Source organism: Plecotus auritus, assembly GCF_963455305.1.
Source record: "Plecotus auritus genome assembly, chromosome: 5".
In the NCBI taxonomy this organism is placed as follows: Eukaryota; Metazoa; Chordata; class Mammalia; order Chiroptera; family Vespertilionidae; genus Plecotus; species Plecotus auritus.
Genome location: NC_137776.1, coordinates 126,788,077 through 126,808,862, shown reverse-complemented (window position 1 = coordinate 126,808,862; position 20,786 = coordinate 126,788,077). Strand labels below are relative to the sequence as shown.

Here is a 20,786-nt window from a genome sequence, read left to right as displayed (position 1 = left end):
CCCTTGGATAAAGTGGGTCTTTTCCTGAATTCGTCATCAATGTGGGGAGAAGAGCGTGGTGGCTCCAGGTCCTTCTTTCTGGTGCTTTTCTTCTTAGCTACCATCAGTCCCCTCCTCTTCTTACTCAACCCTCCTCTCCTCTTTTCCCTTTGCTCTTCTACAATCTCCCATTCCCATTCCACCATTACTCCACTTCCTTCCTCCCTGCTCCACCCAGAACCCGAATGGTGACAATGACCAATCAAGGTGGAGAGAACCATGACAATCATTTAATTCTTCCCCCGACCCAGAGTCAAGCCCAATCTTGAGAAAGAAGTGAAGATCATGATGAATACTGCCAAGCACTCACACTTGCCTAAATTTTTATATGTCTCTTCTTTCAGTTTCTTGGATTTTACAACTTGATTAATGCTTTCATGATCAGGAATACTTTTAAACATTCTTGTGGTATTTCTAGTGGCTATAAAAATTCAAAACAGTCTCTCTTTGTGCTAACATTGCAATTATACTTAAATAGCACTGTCACTGCGGTTATATTCATTGTATAATAAAATCTACCATGCCAAACAGGTTCTACATGGTTGCCATGGTTCTGAATTTTCAGTTTTAAATAGTTAATGTAGTTCTAGAGTTCCAGTAGGAAGGTGTGGCACTTGAATTCCTCATTCCTTGAACTTTTTCTTTCTCTCCTAGGATGTCTGAATCTTATCTCAGCCTCTCTTTGTAAATATTTCTATTAACCAAAATCTTGATAAATGAGCAGAAATAAAACAAGCTTGTGCTGTTTTACATCTAGAAATTTGACTGAATTTCTTCAGTCTTTTTAAGTTTTGCCCAAAGAATTATTATAATAAACCCTGCACTGAAGCACTGGTCTTCTGGGTAACCTCATTTCGATTCTGAAGTTACTCTGGTGCTCATGTAGCAAGTTACATTTGGCACAACCATATTTTTTAGTGATTATGAAAAGAGGAAAATGTTGAGTAAATGTTTCAGAAATAAACTTCTAATTTCCTGTAATTAAACCTTGATTTCAGAAGGGAGTTCTTATAAGTCTGCGACATGCTTCACCGCTACGTTTCACTCAGATAACATTATAAATTAACAAGGTACCTTTACATCAGAGAATCACATCATCCTAGCATTTCTACAGATATTACAGGTTTAAGGGCTCAAATTTGCATCAAACTCCTTTCTGAGAGTATAGGCTTTCAAGGGCTTTGTTTTCAGTATTTTTTTTTTGTTGTTGTTCATCAGCAGAGTTCATTGGGACACTTCTGAGGAAGCAATATTTTTCTTCCATATAATAAACATCATTTATATATACTCTTTATTCCAAAATGTCCTTGACAAATCCTGGTCAGTATTATAAACATAAATGAATAGAGAGGCTCATGTTCCTTCAAATTTCTCATGACTCTGTAAGGCTGGGGTAATGCAATCATTAGCCTTGGAATGGCACAAGGCCAACATGCTTATTCCAAAAGGAGATCTGGCTTCTGAGTACTGATGGGGAGACCTCCTGAAGCACAGGTGGCCTCTGAATTCTTACCTGAACTAGAGCTTTGCAGATGAGCTTCCATTGGCAAGATTCTTCCATCTAAAGCTTTCCCTTTTCAACACAGAGAATTCTCCTTCTGATCCGCAGCCTCTTAGCTCGGGTTTCACATTTGAAAGGGCTCCAAAGGGACAAAGCAGCCCTTGGCAGTCCAACCCCGATTGAATGAACTAGGGTTAGCTTCACTCAGCCCGAAGTGGCAGAAGCCCCTGCAGTATGGATTTCAGAACGGACTCATTTGAAGTATTGGGACCAAAAAATCCAAAGACCATGAAATTGGTGCTGACTGAGATACTGAATGGGGTTGGGGTGATGGTCTCCTAGAATAAGCCAATCTTGTTCCAAATAATACATCAGGCATTTATTTTGAAAAGTACTGAGATGCAAGAATTGTATCTCTTCCTGTAAAAAATATTCATTTATCAGTCTTCCTGAAGGTATTCATTTATGTCCCTTTTTTTAGACTAAATAAAATCAATCATACACTATGATAAAAAAAATGTACCAAGTTAGTCATGACACCTTGTTTTCTACTGAGCAATATGCATGAATCTTGTAAATAAATAGGTGAGAAATCCCATTGGGTACCTGGAAGGCCAGCTGCATTCAGAGTTTCCTGGAGCACACATAATTGTGAGCTTTGCCCTTCCTACAGTCCTTGGTTTGCCATTTTCCTTGTCTTTGAATCAAAACACAGTTCTTGCCAGGCTTTGAACGCCGAGGGGGCCCCCTGCTCCAGTTGGTGAAGGTGACAGGCTCACCGCCAATCCACTCCCAGTGGCCAGCATGCACTTTGTTATTCAAACCTAATGTGAACCAAAACAATGTGCCAAACAATTTTATTACATTTATACTTGGATATCATATCAGTCTATTGTTCTAAGCTCAGTAGCCACATGCAAACATGGGCCTATGTTCTAAAACATGGGATTGGATCTGGGGACCCTACACGGCACAACTAAGCACATAGGGCTTTGGGGTTTGGCAGATCTGAATTTAAATCCTCGCTCCAGCATGGCCAGTGTGGTTCAGTGATGGACCATTGACCTATGAACCAGGAGGTCACAGTTTGATTCCCCATCAGGGCACATGCCTGGGTTGTGGGCTCAGTCCCCAGTGTGGGCCTGCAGGAGGCAGCTGATCAATGATTCTCTCTCATCACTGATGTTTCTATCTCTCTCTCCCTCTCCCTTCCTCTCTGAAATCAATAAAAATATATAAACCTAGCTCCAGCATGTGTACATTGAGCATCTTTGGGAAGGTTACTTAACCACTCTAAGTTTTCGTTTTCCCATTTACAAATTGGAATAAAAATAGTATATCGTCCTCATCCATATGGCTCAGTTGGTTGAGCATTGTCCTGTGCATCGAAAGGTTTCTGGTTCAATTCCCAGTCATGGAACATGCCCAGATTGTGGGTTCAATTCCTGGTAGGCAACTGGGGGGTACTGATTGATGATGTTTCTCTCTCTCTCTCTCTAAAAATCAACAAAAAGGTATTTTTTAAAAATACTATATCTAGGGCTGTTTTGAGAGTGAAATAATATCATGCATGTTAAGCACATGACATATATGTGTTTACTAAATGGCAATTATTATTTATCTTATCCTATAGGCAGAACTTCTATAACAGGGATACAGATACACTCTTGTCTATTGTTCTTGTTCTTCATTATTTAAATGTCTTGGTTTTCCTATGTGAAAGTAGCTTACTCAGTATTATTTTTAGTCTGGAGCTTAAGACTTTTTCCATCTGTGACAATTCCAACAAAAAGCAGTTTTTCTCAACTTGCCTCTTTATTCCCACTGGCAATTTTTGAAAATTACACTTTAATGTTGCAAAGCTCTTGGAATCTCTTTTAAAGAAGTATTCCTCCCCCTCACTTTCTTTTATAATAGAAATAAAAAAGAAGAAAATGAGAAAAGGATCCCCTTCAATAGCATGATCTGAATCTCAAAACCACACGTGACTGTGAAAACAATCTTAGTTACATAGCATACAATCTTCTCTCAACCGATTCTCAGTCAATATTTTGGGGTAGAATAAAATGAAGTACTTGTAGTTAGGAGTAACCTATCTTGTTCTAGATTGTTTCCTTGAATTATTGATCAGGTCACACTATGCCTAGTACTTTGTGGGGATATAGCCTTGAAATTAGCTGTGGATGTAATGAAAACTCATCCTTCAGCCTTAACTTAATACTCTCAGATAATTTCAGAATTTAGAGACTCACTGAGGGGTAAAGAGATCCGGAGAAGCCAAGAATGGTTTATTAGTGTCCTCCTGAAACACACCACCTTTCAAGAGAGAGAGTGAGAATACTGACTTTGAGGGGCCTTGAGAATTCTAGTTCTAAAGGGGTTTGAAAGGATTTGTATTGTTGTTTAAAATGTAGGAAATATTAAAAATTCAGAAAACAAGGGAAAGCATTAAAATCACCTATAATTCTCAATTGCAGGTTAAACATTTCTAATTTTCTGACATGTTTCTTTTAATATTTTTATCTATTGCATGTATATAAATATATATGTATCTCATGTATATAAATTTCTTTTTTATTTTAAATTATTTCATGCTTCATATGTTTATACACTCTGCCTTTTTACTAAGTACCTTGCCACAAACATTTTATGTATAATGTTCATCCAATATGTATTTATTGACTATTAATAAGCATGAGACATTTTGTCATGTCTTTAATATTTAATGCTTCCATAAAGCACTAAATATTAAATATTCCTTCACATGACTATACTATAATTTATTTAATCATCTCCTATTTATAGCTCTATTTTTTTTTTACTTTTAGAAATACCACTTGTTGAATTCACTTATCTATAAATAGACCCATATTCCTTATTATTTCTTTGAGATGTGTCTAAAAATGAAAGTTTTGTGTAATTAAGATGAGTTTTTACTAAAATGATGAACAAAAATAGATACAGAGACGAAGAAGCATCAAACAGACTGTCAAGGGGAGGTGGGGGTGGGGGGTGTAAGAGATCAACCAAAGGACTTGTATGCATGCATAGGAGCATAACCAATGGACATAGACACTGGGTGGGGGGCAGGGGTGAGGGCATGTGCTGGGGGGTGGGGGTGGCCAGGGAGAGGTCAATGGCGGGGGAGGGGGAAGGAGACAAATGTAATACTATATGTAATACCTTAAACAATAAAGAATTAAAAAAAGAAGATGAGTTTTTAAAGATTATAAATCACAACCATTTGGCCCATGGAAGAGAGACATTCTCCTCATGTTCTTGTCTCCCTGCTCAGTGCAGCGCAAATACTTGCCTATCCAGAAGGGCTTTCTTCCACTGAAGTCCCAGAGCCATCGCATATGCTGCCTGGACAGGACAGTTACAAGGCTGCCCAGGTGACTATAAGCAAATGAATGAAAATGAGAGCATCAGTGACAAGGAGTTCAGCATTTCTGTTGATATGATCTGCATAGCAGAAATCAAACCCAGGTGAAATAGAAAAATATACATTTGCAGAAAAAAAAACTTTCCAAGATTTTAATACTATACCTTTTTTAAAATTTAATAAGCATCTCCAGGGTGCGATAAGTGACCAGCAAGAAAGTGATATTTTATTATAATATCTGGGCTTTAAACCACAAATTCAATAGGTCTTTCTATATCTTTTTAGAAAATCAGCCTACTTATAAAGATTAAGTCCTCAATGCCAAAACATTACTCCTTTCATAGGAAATTTTTCCCTAAATGGCACAAATTTGGCAATTATCCAGTTAATGTGTTAGTAAGGTAACCCAGACAATTCAAATAAAATGACTTTGAGACCTACTTTTTGAGCTTGGTGTGTTTAGTTAAATATCCCAATAATTGTGGTCCTTTCATCATACCCAGTGAAAAAAAGTCAAACCTTTTTATGTTGTGTAGAAGTTAAAGCACCTGTTCTTAAATATAAATATATACATATACATATACATATACATACACACACAAATATATGTATACTTTCCTCCAAAATATAATTCTTTTTTATAAGTTTAAGGTACACGGCATAATGACTTGAATTGCATATGTTATGAAATGATTACTAACATGTTAGTTAATATACGTTAACTTCATCATTTCCTATAGATACCAGAAGAGAGAGAAAAGTTTTTTTCCTTGAGATGAGAACTCTTAATAACTTTTGATTATACCATACAGCGGTGTTAACTACAGTCATCATGTTGTACATTACATTCCCAAGTACTTTTTATCTTATAAATGGAAGGTTGTACATTTTTACTATCTTTATCCAATTCCACTGCCCCACATCCCCCAAATCTGATCTCTTTTTCTATGATTTTTGTTTTTGTTTTTGTTGTTTAGAGTCCACATATAAGTGAGATCATACAATACTTGTCTTTCTCTGTCTCACTTAATGCCCTCAAGATTCATCCATGTGAAACAAATGGCAAGATGGCTGAACACTATTTCAGTGTGTGTGTGTGTGTGTGTGTGTGTGTGTGTGTGTGTGTGTGTACGTACATATAACAACTTCTTTATCCATTCATCTGGTCATGAACACTTAGATTGTTTTCATGTCTTGGCTATTACAAACATTGCTGCTATGAGCATGAGGGTATGAGGGTGCAAATATCTCTTCAATATAGTGTTTTCATCTCCTTCAGATATATTCCCAGAAGTGGAATTGCTTAATCATATGGTAGCTCTATTTTTAATTTTTTGAGGAACCTCCATATTGTTTTCCACAGTGGCTGCACTAATTTACAACTCTACCAAAAGTGCACAAGGGTTTCCTTTTCTCCATATCCTCGCCAGAACTTATCTCATTTTTTGATGATAGACATTCTAATTGGCATGATAATTCTTTGTGAATTATTTTTGCAGCTAGCTGAATTATTCCTATAAGCAATATTTGATTGTGTTTAATTCCCCAGCAGTGCTCATTAAGAGCTCTTTTAAAATGCTTCAAGTAAAAAGCTAATAGGTAATTATTTTCTTTTTTTTTTTTTTAGAACAGTTTCCAACAAGAAACAAAGTAACCATGATCTTCTTGACTGGTTAATATCAACTGATATATTAAAAAGTAAAAAACACTGGGGCAATAGAAAATAGTTGAATTGAATTTTATTCAATTTGCCTGTATCTTTCCAAACTGCATATCCATTTCTTTGCTTTTTCAGATCACATATAGTGAACACAATTAAGCCATTTCTTAATGCTTTTCCCCCCACCAATGCCAGTCCTTTACTGTTCTATAATGCAGTGGTACTTCTAGGCCTTCTGAGATATGCAAGGCTCTTTACTCCTTTTCTGAGTGGCTTTAGGCCGCTGGATTTGGGTTTTGTGACTTGTCTCTGTATTCATTATTTACTGTCAGTTCCTGTCTGACAGTTCAGCTGATATGAGAGCACACCTTTTCCCAGACCCCTCACATCCAATATGGCAATTCTAATGTGATAAGAGTTAGGACACAGAACATTAAATGTGTGTTAAATATAGGCTGAAGGAAGGCTGAGGGACTTCCTCAGTCTACACGGTATAATGGACAGAGTATGGGAGACCTGGCTTCTACTTTCTGCTCTGCCCCTAACTCCCTTATAGATGTAACTTCAGCCTCATCTTCATCATCAGAAAGCAACAAGTTTTATTTAGCACCTCCTCCTGCTTTAAGATTCTTGAAATTATCTTTAAAAGAGCCTATAAAATCCATTTTTTGCTGGTCAAGTGCAAGTTTGATTCCCTTTTTGACTCTAAGAAGCAAGAAGTCCTAAAGGATCAAGATGAGAAAATAGCTGTGTTTAGGATAGGTAAAATGTGAGACCATAGTTAGTCATAAAAAAATAGTTAGGCATTTGTATGTTGATTATTTTATAAAAATATCATTCCATCAAATATATATGATGCTTATATACATAAACGATGGTGGATATTAGATAGATAACTATGCATACAGAGAGAAATAAAAATAAAATACAGAGATCTACATGAAAATAAATCTTTTGACAGCTTTGAAATTTTAAATCATTCAAAGTGTAGCATTTAAAACAGAAACCTTAATTTTTCTAGTTACAGAAACACACCATCTATTTTTTTGATACTTTTTGATTAAGCATAGACATATTTGAGAGTAAGTCTTTAAGGCTATGTCAGCAGGGGTTCCAGACACTCCTGTGGAAAAACAAAATGGGTTGAAAGATAATGATCTATAATAATAGAATTTTCAAATGTACAATGACTACCTAAGGAAATGAGCAGATGAGATTACAATATGTAAATTCAAGAAATACCCAATCTAGCAGTCTGGCTCCTCTGTGTTAGAAAAATAATAAAATACCAATGGGGAGGAAAGGAGATTGGAGATAAAGATTGACTTGAGCTAGTGATCTGATTACGGACAAGAGATAAAGTAAAATTTGCTGTTCTTCTTGAAACATGGGTGCTGTAAATGGCCTGCTGTAAAGGACCTCCAAGTAGCAAGGCAGCCCAGGGAAACATAGCCCAAAATTGAATAATGGCCCCTGAGACCAACTCAAAGGCATACTAGGTGCTTATTAATTCTAATTATAGAAATTAAAACCATCTCATAAATATATTTTATAAGAAAGAAAACATGAGGTTATAAAATGTTGAAATTATAATTTTACATCGCAGAAAGAATTGATAATTCCCAGAGGAATATCATTTTTCAAGCCATATGGGTAGGAGAAAAAATGAACAAAAGGAACCTGAAAGGGAATGGGGGAAGGAGAGGAGGGAGGCCCACAGTGAATGCAAACATGTTGAATGGTAAGTGAGAAACTGGGGTTCAGAGAAAAATTGTACTGAGGAGGTGCCCTTGCTTCTCTAAAATGTTCCTCTTGGAATGACTAATCCAAAGGTATATGGAGATCTTTCATTTTTTCTTTTAGTTTGCTTTTTATCTGCTAGACACTTTCTGAAATGCCTGTAACTAGTATTAACTATTCTTGGGGTAACCATTCTTGTCCTTCTGAAATAAAATGCATATTAAAGTACCATAACAATAAAATTAGATCAAACATTCATACCCATTCTTTCAATTAAAATTTTCAAATCAGAAGTTTTTTATGATATTTTAAAAATTGTATACCATATCTATTTTCTTTGCCTCTCTTATACATCTTGGAAAACTATAAGAAATGGTATTTGATAGATGTTTTAACTTCTGGACCAATATGGTGAATAGATAATGTGTAATTCAAAAACAAACTTTACATTACTGATAGATAATATCATCACTTTATAAAAATATGATAAAAAAACTCTACTTGGCCCTAAAAACTTTCTCTTGTTCTGAAAGCTTCTGAATTTTACATCTAAAAATAAGTTACAGTCCTATAGCTGAAAACAATTCTGAGACCAGAGTTTATTAAAATAACCTCAAAACATAAACAAATTAGTTCTGACCCTGCTTATTTTGTGTTTGATGTGCTAGATATGATCACTAATCTCCTTGAATTAATAGGAGAGATAGGAATTTTACATCATTGTAATAGATTTTATAATAGTTTATTGCAGAACAAAATATCTACCAATTTATATTGTTTTTAAATACCATTTATATTTTTATATATGCAATAAACAAATATTGCTTGTAAGCCCTATGGTTACAGTTAGGTCCAGAAAACTTTTTAATTCAACCTATAGTAAGACATCAACTCAATGAAAGATGAATTTTGTCATTTAAATTCAGTGACTTTTACATTCTTAAAGGAGCTTTCTGGGAAGGGTTATGTGGAAGGAAATTATCAGGATTGTATGACAACTTTACTGATGTAAAATGCAGGGTGTAAGGACTTGCCACATGAAGAGTTATGGTGTTATATCTTTGAAGCTCATAGATGAATGAGGAATAATTTAGTTATTGGGTAGTGAGGTCAATACTGGGGAATAATATTTAAAAGTGTGATCTGGTCTACAGTAAGTGTCCACATAAATAATTATTGAATGAATGAACCTATAAACTCAGTACTTGATTGTATCTTCCTTAGGTTTGCTCCAAGAGGTTATTTTGATTTTAACCCAAAGAAAACTTAGTATTCATAATTTAATAAAAAACCCTAATATGTCTTTGCTGTGATACAAAATGATTAACATATAATTTTGAAAACCTCCTTTAAATTAGACCAATACAAAGTTAAAGTTAAAATAAGTGTCCTTGTCAATACACCTGAGATGAGATATCCCTCTATACTTATGAAACTATTTTTGAGAGTATAATAACAAATTTATATCCTCTCCCTTTCTCCCTCCCTCTCCCTCCCTCTCTCTCTCTGTCCCTTTCTCTCTCTCTCTCTCTCTCTCTCTCTCTCTCTCTCTCTCTCTCTCTCTCATTTATTTGCTTGTATAACGACAAGCAAGTTATTTTTCTTCCCTGAATCTCTTTGTTTTATCTGTAACATGTAAACCATAATACCTGCTTTTCTGACTGAAGTGATGGGAGGGTCAAATAAACTCCTATATGTGAAAGAATTCTGTTAACTATAAAATGTAATCTAAAAGTAAGGTGTTATTGGCAAAGAAGCATGTAGAACAAAGTCAGTGTAAAAGGGTCGTGGTGCGAAGGTGCTTCAAAGCAAGTTACAGCTGAAATCGTAGAGCAAATGCATGAGGAAGTAGAAAGGCTTTTACATTAATTTGGGCTTTTATTTTATTACTGGGTTAAGTGAATTGTGTAATAGTAATAGGTATATGAGGAGCCCCTTTATAGTCTTACTCATCATTAAAATCCAACTATAATTAGATGGATCAATAAAATAAAATAAATAGAAGTATTGGAGGACAAATGTAGGGTTGTCAACATGAAACTATCAGCATTACTATAAGTTGCCATAGAAATAATTTTTGACACCAAAAAGCTAGAAGATCATAATCTCAGAATAAAGACTAGTCCTTCAAAGAAGAGACCGTTGGTGACCTTACACCAACATTGATGAATGCATGGAAAGGTAACACTCAATAGATGTCTTTATTTTTCTCATAACATTAAGAATCAAGTAAAGCCTCATTAAGATCACCAGAGTTCCAGCCCAGCCAGTGTTGCTCAGTGGTTGAGCACTGACCTAGGAAGAGGCCACAGTTCGATTCCTGGTCAGGGAACTGTCATTTGAAAACCACTGGAAGATGAACAATAAGTCTATTTGGAAACTTGAAGTTTGAGGATTCTGTTGCTTTGCTCATCATATTTTACTAATAAATCCCAGCAGAACCTGTGCTTCTGCATTTGCCCTCATTTTTGTCAGTAGAGAAACTATTCTTTTCCCCTCTATAGCATTGTGATCTCATCCTTGCTAATTCAGAAAGCTTTAATTACACAACAAAGCTCTGTCCTTAAGGAGTAAACAAGACTTATTCCACTATTTCTAAGACAAACATTAAATAAAAGTAGGACATCTAGACCCTGGACTACCAGAAAGATGAACAAATTTCTATTTCCTATAGAAATTAAGCCTGAAACATCACTATATGCAAACATGACAAAACTGAAGCTATCTCACTTCAGGCATATCATAAGAGGACAGGTTTCTTTGGAAAAGATAATAATGCTGGGGAAAAAGAAGGCAGCAGGAAAAGAGAAAGACCAAATATGAGATGGGTTGACTCCATGAAAGAAGCCGTAGGCATGAGTCTACAGGAGCTAAGCAGGGCTGCTGAGGGCAGGGTATTGTAGACATCACTCATTCTTAGAGATGCCAGAGGCCACAGCCAATTCAATGACACATAGCAACAAGGACATTTGGTTATTAATTATTCTTTAACATATAATATTATGGGAATATATGTACTTAAAGAATATTCATAGTTTTTTTTTAATTTAACTTATTGTATACCACCAATATCAACAAAGACATGGAAGTCACTGACTAAACTCAATTTTGCCTTTACTTATACTTAGGACATGAAATACATCGAGAAAAAAGGGATGGTTACTTTGAACAGTTTTTAAATATACTGTTAAAATATCCTATTAACTTTTTAAAAATCTAAGTATAATGTCCACACAATAAAATGCATATATTTTAAATTATTTAATTTGATAATTTTTGACAATGGTATATATCCATGTAACAACCACCCAGACCAAAACATAGAGTAGTTAGAGCCTCATCTATTTTCCTGTCACCCCACAATTCCTGCCAGAGATAACTATTTTTTTTTTTAATTTCCAACACCAACTAATAGATTAGTTGTTTTTCTCTTATTTAAATGTAAGCACACAATATGTATTCTTTTCTTTTGGGTTGCTTCCTCTCTACATAATGTTTTTGAGATTTATCCACATCATTGGAGGTTTCAGAAGTTCATTCCATTTTATTGTTTATAAAATAACTAGAGGCCCAGTGCACAAAATTCATGCACAGGTGGGGTCCCTAGGCCTGGCCAGCGATCAGGGCCAATCAGGTTCCCCGCCTCCCCACCTCCTCCTTCCCTCACAGTCCGCCCCTGGTTCCCCATCCCAGCCTGGGGCCTGGCTCTGATTGGGTGATCAGGGCCTGCCGGCCGGGGGAAGGAACAGGGAGAGGAACCCGGGAGGTTGGCCGCTGGCCCCAAGGAGGGAGCCAGCCCTCGGGCCCCCTAGGAAAGGGGCCGTATCTGTCACCACCCACCTATGGTTCCCCATCCCAGCCCTGGTGCTTGCCAGCCGGGAGGAGGGACCGGGAGGTTGGCTGACAGGCCCCATCAACAATTGGGGCAATTGGGGCCTGCGGCCTGGGGGCAGCTCCTGCATTGAGCGTCTGCACCCTGGTGGTCAGTGTGCATCATAGCGACCAGTCGTTGCAGTTGTTCCATCGTAACAGTTGCTTAGGCTTTTATGTATACAGATTTATCAAAAAGAAACTTCAGTATTGCCTTTTGAAGGAGAAAATATAAAGAACTCCTATAAATCAATAACAAAAAAGACAAATGACCTAAACTATTATTATGAAAGAAATTGATATGAAATTGTTGTGAACTTCTTTATTTTAACATATATTTTTATTCCTCTTAGGTAGATCTTAAGGAGTAAATTGCTAGGTCAGAGGGTAGATGCATGTAAGTTGTAAAAAACCTGCCACACAGTTCTATAAAGTGGTTGTGCTATTTTATACATCCACCAACAATCATTAGAATTCCATTTGGACTACAACATGTGGTATTGTCTGTCTTTGTGATTTTAACTATTCTAGTGGGTGTGAAAAAGTGGTATTTAATTGTGATTTTAATGTGCATTTCCCCATGTCTAATGGTGGTGAGCACTTTTTCATGTACCTAATGATCAATTGTATAACTTCTTTCGTGAAGTCTCCATGTCATTAGTTATTTTTTTTTTAAGCAGGTTGTCTTTTTGTAATTGATTTGTAGGAGTTGTTTGTATTTTCAAGATTCAAGATCTTCATCATATATATGAGTTGAGATTGGCTTTTCCCAAAGGTGGTTTGCCCTTTCATTTTTTTACTAGTGTTTTTAGAGAGCATAATTTTTTAAATCTGATAACGTGCAAGATCTGACTGATATCCACCAAGGACTTCTCTAGTCTCTAGCCATAGGGCATATTAGTCTAACTGCATTGTTTTTGGATAATATCCAGGTAGGCTAAAAAGGAGGGTCATGGATATTTATGATTTTTAAAGTCTTCCTGGATCAGGCAAATTTTGTCATTATTTGACCACAAGTCATCCTTTGTTGAGTGACCCTTTGTCCAACATGTCTGGTTTCATAATCATCAGTGTCTCTTACAGAGTCATAGGTCTGAAGTGATCAGACCTTTCATTGCTACATAGTTTCAAATCAATAAGCAGGAATTCTTATTTAATTAAAAAATGATAGAGCCTGCAATGCTGCTGACTCAGAAGAGATCCTTCTGACTTTCTCTAAGAGACTGAGACAGAGAGAGGCTAGGCAATAGATATGTGGCACTGGTACTGTTTTACCAGGAAAAAGCTACATCAAAGTCAGTCCCAAATCCATCCTGAACTACAGAATTCTCTCTGGGCTCCTAAAACAAAGCCAGGTAGGGATTAGACAACACTTGAGTGAATGAAGCAACCTTGCAATTCCATGAGAAAATAAAAAGACAGCAGGAACAAAAACATCAGTCAAATGTACAAGGTTTCTTACTGTTCCCTGCAAGCTCGGGCAGCTGTGTTCCATGAGCCTCTGGGTGCTGTGATCAGGGAGTGGCAGTATCCTGAGTGAGGGTGCCACCCGGCTGGACAGGACTGGTCTCCCACCTCCTGGAAAACAGTGTCTGTGTTCACATCACAATGGTCTTCACAATCTAGAGTCTGTTCTTGGCATAAAGCATCCTAGGAGTCCCTTGAATAGATTAGTTTTGTCACCAGAAAGGTCAGCCCTAATCCCAATTCTCCACCTTCAGAAATTCAATGGCTTCCTACAGAAAACATGACTAAAGTTAGCAATGTTTCAATTTTATACCTTTGATATTCTGATAGTTAAATAAGTGCTTCTTTTTTTTTAAAATGTATTTTTATTGATTTTAGAGAGGAAGGGAGAGGGAGATAGAAACATCAATGATGAGAGAGAATCACTGATTGGCTCTTTCCTGCACACCCCCCACTGGAGATCGAGCCTGCATCCTAGGCATATGCCATGACCAGGAATCAAACCATGACCTCCTGGTTCATAGTTGACTCTCAACCACTGAGCCACGCCAGCCAGGCAACACATGTTTCTTAAATTGTAGTGTTATATCTAATGTATTTTCCTTTTCTCAAATTCTAAAATTGTATTGATATAACTAATGTATTTTGTGATTTAAATACCTCTTTTTAAATTGCATCAATATAACTGGTATACAGTATTTTGTGATTTTTAAAACGCTACTTAGGCCAATTTTCCCCTTCTCCTTCAAAGTGCCAGGAGAGCAGGCAGATGTAGCATGAGTTGACAGATGATTCCCTCTTTGTTACTTATCAGAGGGCGCACTGCAAGTAGAGGTATTGGGCTGCTCAGCCTGTGTCCCACCTTGGTTTGGGGGCTCCAAGCTTTCCAGACGATCCCATCGCACTTATACAGCTTTTGGAGGCTTTCTTCAAAATGGAAGAGTCCGTTCAATTCCAGGGTGCAGTTCTTTGGGAATGAGGGCAAATGGCTCTGTGGGAAAGAAAGGCCATTGAGATTTGACTTAATGGATGCTGATCGCATACCCAGCCCCTTTAGGTCCTCATTCGTTGAGTAGCATTTGTGTTGAGTAAACTATCCCCGAACTTGAAGGCTATTTCATGGCCCAGGAAACAGCCCATTGTGAGGTGAACAGGGAGTAAAAAGACTCTCATACCTGTCTGGGGAAGTGTGAGTGGGTTGTGGATTCCACCTTATCTGCTTGAGGTCCTTCTGCCACTTTGATTGTCTTTTGTGGCCGACTAATAATGGGCACCTTGGTCTTCCTTCTGTGAACTGGGGAACTGTCATCCTCCAGCTGCAGGGATACTATTCCATGATACTGAGGAAATCAATACACAACAATTCAGAAAAAAATAAACACCATGGTAGCAAACAAAAATATTTGTTGTAAAAATGAGCCATTCAAAAATTGGATGAAAGCTAAAAGGTGTTTCTTTTCCTGACCACCCAAGCCTCTGGGACAAATACCAAACCAGGTGTTTAAGAGAAATTAGTATAAGATATAAAAAATAGATTTACTATTTTGTATCGATAAACACAAGAAATTTAGCGATTCTCTCAGACTATGCTTACATTATAGATAATGTCTGTTCCATTTCTGTAAACAGAGGATGGACGGACCTAAGACCAACAGAGAACACAATATGAACAACATTGGCTGGAATAATAATTAGCAATCGGTTAAAACCTTTCCAGTCAGATCTTGTTAATGTCTGAACAATTTTAAAACATCTTTCTCAAGATTTTCCATGTCCCAATCACTGGAATTTTAAAAATCACTGAACCTAATAGCAGCTTATCAATGTTGATTCATATATTCATAGCCCCAGTTAGGGAGAAAAGACATCCTTATTTTGTTGGTATATCTATAGTGCACGCCACCCAAGAAAACATGCACACACACTCTCTCTTTCAAATACACACACACACTAATGAATGTGTGTCTGGTTAGACTGCTGTGCGAATAAGGTCAAAGCCATGGTTTCCACCCACACTCAAGCAGATTGCTTAATCTCATCCTGCTCCAGGGTCACTGGTCATTTCTTGATTACAAAAGAAACCAAAGCAGAGATTATATGGATGGGCCCGTATAGCATAATTAATCAATTAGCATAATTAATGAAGTGGGACAGCACTATGCCATTTGTATACAGAAGGCGCTGCATGATTGTGCAGGAACCATGGTCCCCATTCACTATAAGGACCAAAACAGTTTCTTCTGTGCTTAGCAATACTCGTGAATATCTTTTGGTTTTTTAATATGTACCCCACACATCAAATCCCAGTAGGTTCCCACCCTTACTGTTTTGCCATTCCCTCGGCTTCGAAGCCTCATCCCATAAACATCTGCAGAATCAAAGCCCCGTGGGGTGTCTCCCCTGGTGACTGCTGGCCCCTTGGAAGATGGAAGAGGTCTTCTTTCCAGATGAAAGGAACCAGAAATGGTGGGGAAGGAAGATCCTGGGGACAGCGGGTGCCAAGAGCCCTTTTTCCACGCGTGGTGCTTGTTTGGGTTGAAGGAATATGAAGGATGGCACCATCCTGGAGGCGGGCAAGACGGCAGGTCAGTTCATTCATTTACACAAACAGATAAGTGATCACATCGACCCAGCCCCTGAGGCAACTTGTCATGACACTCAGACGGATGGTTTTCCCACCAGATGTTGCCTTTTTGCCATTTGCCAGAAAATCCTTTACTCCTCATCAGTTTCCATCCAGGAAAGCAATGCCCTTCTGCCCATCTACAGGGAAATTGTAAAGCCATGAAATTGATTTCACAAACCACAAATGAAAATCATTGTTGTGGTTTTAGAATCCTACTTGTATACTATCGGCCTCACTGCTGTTCCTATTATAGCTCTCCTCAATACATCAGGTTTAGTCGTCGATAAAGCATCATTCCATGAAGTGATCACCCTTTCCCCAATCTCCTAGAGCAGTGGTCAGCAAACTGCGGCTCGCGAGCCGCGGTTTGCCACTCTGTTGACTAATGAGTTTGCCGACCACTGGGATAGAGGCTTAATCACAAGGAACAACAACAGCCTGTAATTATTGGAATCGAGAATCTATCAGTGGTCGGCAAACTCATTAGTCAACAGAGCGGCAAACCGCAGCTCGCGAGCCGCATGTGGCTCGTGAGCCGCAGTTTGCCGATCACTGTCCTAGAGAAAGAAACCGGAATTGTGTGAAGATAGCTGTGAAATCAAGGAACAGTTACAAAAATTAGCATTCATCTGCTACAGAGCAAAGGTCCAGTAAGTCTTAATGGAGTTACTTCTATTGGAAACATCGCCAAGTAGTATGAAAAGAATCTAAACCCAGAACTGGCATCTGGATATGTGATACTTCATGTGAAAAGTGTGTGCTTCATGTATTTTATAGACTTAATGTGATCAGAAAATTCTACTGAAAAAGACATGAATCTGGTGAGGAAAGGTGGTGGGGAGAGATGTTGTGGAAATATGAGTATTATAAGAGAAAGATCTTAATAGATATTTTTATTATAGGATGACAAAGAGACGAGGAGATAATAGATTTAAAGTAAGGAAAACATATGAACCATAGGGCATAACAGGTCTAAAAACATAGGACTACGAGCTAGCATGGTAACTGGACAGTTATCAAAGGCAAAATAGACAAATAAGAAGAAGGTATTTGGCAGGGGACAAATCAAAGCACCAGAAACTTTGGTGGGTCTTTGTTTTATTTAGTTCACAGGTTGTTTTTTAGCATCTACTACCCAGGACCCATTTGGCTCTGCAGTCCAAGGTTATTCATTCATGTTCTCCAGCTGCTCCTGAATCCCCAAGCCAGCTGCACCTTTCACGTCTATTTTTCTCCCATTCCTTCCTCTTTTAGGCCTTTCCTGGTCACACTCCAGTGGGGATTCCGATTTTCGATTTTCGGCTTTAAGAGCTCTCTTTAACAGAGCAAGATAATTACAGCCCTCCAAACCCTGAGGGAAAATAATTGTGGGTAGATTCTCACCAACATTGTTTCCCCCTCGGTGAGAACAACAAACGGCAGGAAAAAAAAAACGAACTATGGCACTGACTTGTTGCTTTTCTGAAACCACAGTTCTTAGCGGGAGGAACACCGCATGAAGCAGAGGGCAGAATAAAGGGCCCGCACCACCACCGAGGTGGCTTTCTTGACAAGAAATTAAGCATTTTGATGTGAAGGCGTTATCATGCACACTGGCTGTTGAAAGCAAGCAGCCACAGCGCGAGGACCGCTTCTGATTTCAAGATGAGGATCAAAAAGAATACCTCCTTTTGAGTCCAAAATTTTCACTGCAGCTTTTGTCTTTGTGCCAAGAACCGCATTCACGGGGGAGTTCAGAATGACTTCAAAGGCCTCATCATCTTCCTCTAATCCGTCATAGGTAATTGCTATATTCCACATCTTAGTTGACATTCCTACAAGAAGTAAACATTTTAATTACTCTTTAATTGCTATTTCAATCACCTAGGTGTCAGAGAAATATATTAATTAACATGTCTCCAGCTCCGCGGCAGTGGCCTGAGTGAGCCATTGTACGGCTCCCAACTCCCTGAAGTCCTGCTGTTCTCCCAAATCATATTAAAAGACCACATTTGTTCCCGGACAATGATGATTTCATTTAAATGCAAACACTGTAACAAAAAAAGTAAGCTGCATTTTGCAAGGGATGAACAAAAAAATGGTTAGTAGATGAGAGCCAAGATTTAATTCCACCCCCCTCCCCAACCTGCCCCTTCTCTACTTAAGAATAAACAAGTACTGCAATCTTTAAAGCTCACCAGTTTCAAAACTCTAAAGAGGTCGGTACAGACAGTTACAAGTGATTATTGGATGGTACTTGGTGCTATTCATGGAACCCTTGAGAAATGATTGATTTCTCAAGACAGCTGCCTCCATCGGCCACCCCACTTCCTGGGATCTTTCTAGCCTGCAAATGCTTTTTCTGATGATGTCAGACTGATATCCTCCTAGAGAGAGTGTACGGGCTGGGAGTTCTAGAAATAAACCAAGCCAATTTGTTTTTCTTTTCTGTCTGCCTCTGTTGATGGAGTGACAATCAAGCTTGGTTTATAGTAACTTTGTGAACTTAATACTAAACAGTTTTGATGTTTCAAACACATCCCCAGCCGTCTGGGACACATAGCAACCCAGAAACACAAACCATGAGAGCTGGAAGAAACCGCGGAGACTGGCGAATCCTGACCAGTTCCTCTGATGTGGATCACAGGACAGACTCTAGAGTTTATTTAGAAGAAAAGTGGTGGCAGCAAGAAAAAAACAGTACTGTTTAGTGAAGAAAAAAAGGCTCAAATTGAAGGGGAAAAAAGATAATAAATTTGTGGTGTTAACCCTCTAGGACTAAGTTTTGAAAACTTGACTCCATCATTGACTCATTGGCTATTGAAGTGCCTGTATTACCATGCATTTCACCTACGTCTACAGTTGCGCATTTTATTCCTCACCTGAGAATCTGAGTACTTTGCTCCTTGCAGACTGTTTTCAGATTGTGCCCTGCATCCTTCTTGAAGGCATTCAAAATAGATCTCCTGAGCTAATGGAAGGCTCATTAATCCCCAACCCAGTTCAATGGAAAGATGAAACTGTTAACTTATACTACTCTTGGCTGCACTCAAAGGAAAAAAATTAAGTGTATTTGAAAGAATTTTATTTAAAAAAAAAAACAGGCTGACAGCTAATTTGTTAGGTCTTCAATATCAGTTGAGTTCTTCAATCAGTTACTTTCACAGTCTGCAAAAATAGACGTTGAAGTCTCTAATAGAAAATATTATATAAAGTCTCACCACATGGATGGATAAATCAGTCCATCAAAATATTTTATTTTGTATCTATTATGTACTTGCCTTTGCATTCGATGCTATGGGAAACACCAGAGGTATCATCTAAGCAAGCCTGACATAAAGGAATTTAAAACCTCTTTGGAAAGGCTCAAGTTGAAGCGGGGGAAAGGAAGGATTTGGAGGGAAGACACGGGGAAACAACAAACACAGAGGCAGGAAGATAGTGAAGAGAGACTTGCTCAGGGAACACTGAACAGATGAGCTGCAAGAATAGAGATGTCACCAAGGTGAACAGGGGGTGATAAGGCTGCAGTGGGAGTTTTTTTAAAAATATGTTTTTATTGATTTCAGAGAGAGGAAGGGAGAGGGAGAGAGATAGAAACATCAATGAGAGAGAAACATTGATTGGCTGCCTCCTACATGCCTCCTACTGGGGATGGAGCTGCAACCCGGGCATGTGCCCTGACTGGGAACCAAACCGTGACATCCTGGTTCATGGGACAGAGCCCAACCACTGAGCTACACCAGCCAGGCTGCAGTGGCAGTTTCTGGTCAGACTGCAGAGAGCCCTGGACACTAACTAGGTGGCCGGATTCAGACTTTAAACCACAGGCAACAGGGAAGGCTCTTGAAAATGGATGTCCTGGAAAAAAGGAACTGGAAGTGTGACGTGGGAAGATTTAGGGGCCCAGGCAGAGGGGCTAAAAGTTGGGAGACCACGTGGGCAACACCTATAATGAAACTGGCATGAAGAAATGAGAGGCTGGACAATGAAGAAAAAGATATGAATACAAAATTTTTACTATTTGGAGAACTGTTTTGACTCTCAAAGCCCATAGAGTTAAGCATTATTCAAATAATAATCCCATAGAAAAAAACATTTCCAAGCCTAATGGAAGGTCCTCTTATTTTAAGAATATATTTTATGGAGTAGAACCAGATGGTTAGAGAAAAACTATTCCTAGTTTCATTTAAGTGCTTCTGATTTGTTTGCCTGCATTTCCACTTTGTTTCTATGCCGAGCAGGTGTGCACATAGGACTGACTTTTTTTAGGTTAATGAAATTGCAAGTAAGAACTTTCTTGTTTTTGCTTTTTCCTTTCTTTCCCACTTTCAAGGTGAAAAGTATTCGTTAAATTACGGAGATTATAAGCCATTTTAGAAGGCTTGAACTGGCCCTCTGTTCCCATAAAACAAAAGGTGTGGAAGAGGAGAGGAAGGTGTCATTTTATGCAGACTTACTCCACTTTACAGAGCAGGTCCGTTCCTGGCTAGTTTCCTGCAAAGTAGATTTCACAGTC

The 20,786-nt window shown here is 38.1% G+C and overlaps 1 protein-coding gene across 3 annotated transcripts in view; it reads right to left on the bottom strand.

The window, feature by feature from the left end:
• Positions 1–623: 623 nt before the first annotated feature.
• The window catches only part of FREM1 (FRAS1 related extracellular matrix 1), a gene marked incomplete at its 5' end in the record, with an annotated part of 121,887 nt that continues 101,724 nt past the window's right edge, over positions 624–20,786 (bottom strand). For 2 of the 3 annotated variants that reach the window (XM_080669321.1, XM_080669319.1), the window contains 8 exons: positions 624–2,364; positions 4,854–4,939; positions 13,658–13,773; positions 14,525–14,653; positions 14,838–15,002; positions 15,257–15,304; positions 15,987–16,225; positions 17,953–18,102. In XM_080669321.1, the coding sequence (XP_080525447.1) occupies positions 2,165–2,364; positions 4,854–4,939; positions 13,658–13,773; positions 14,525–14,653; positions 14,838–15,002; positions 15,257–15,304; positions 15,987–16,225; positions 17,953–18,102 (1,133 nt within the window). In that variant the 3' untranslated portion in view covers positions 624–2,164. Of the gene's footprint in view, positions 2,365–4,853; positions 4,940–13,657; positions 13,774–14,485; positions 14,654–14,837; positions 15,003–15,256; positions 15,305–15,986; positions 16,226–17,952; positions 18,103–20,786 lie in introns of all 3 variants that reach the window. The other variant, XM_080669320.1, reaches the window with a different exon arrangement.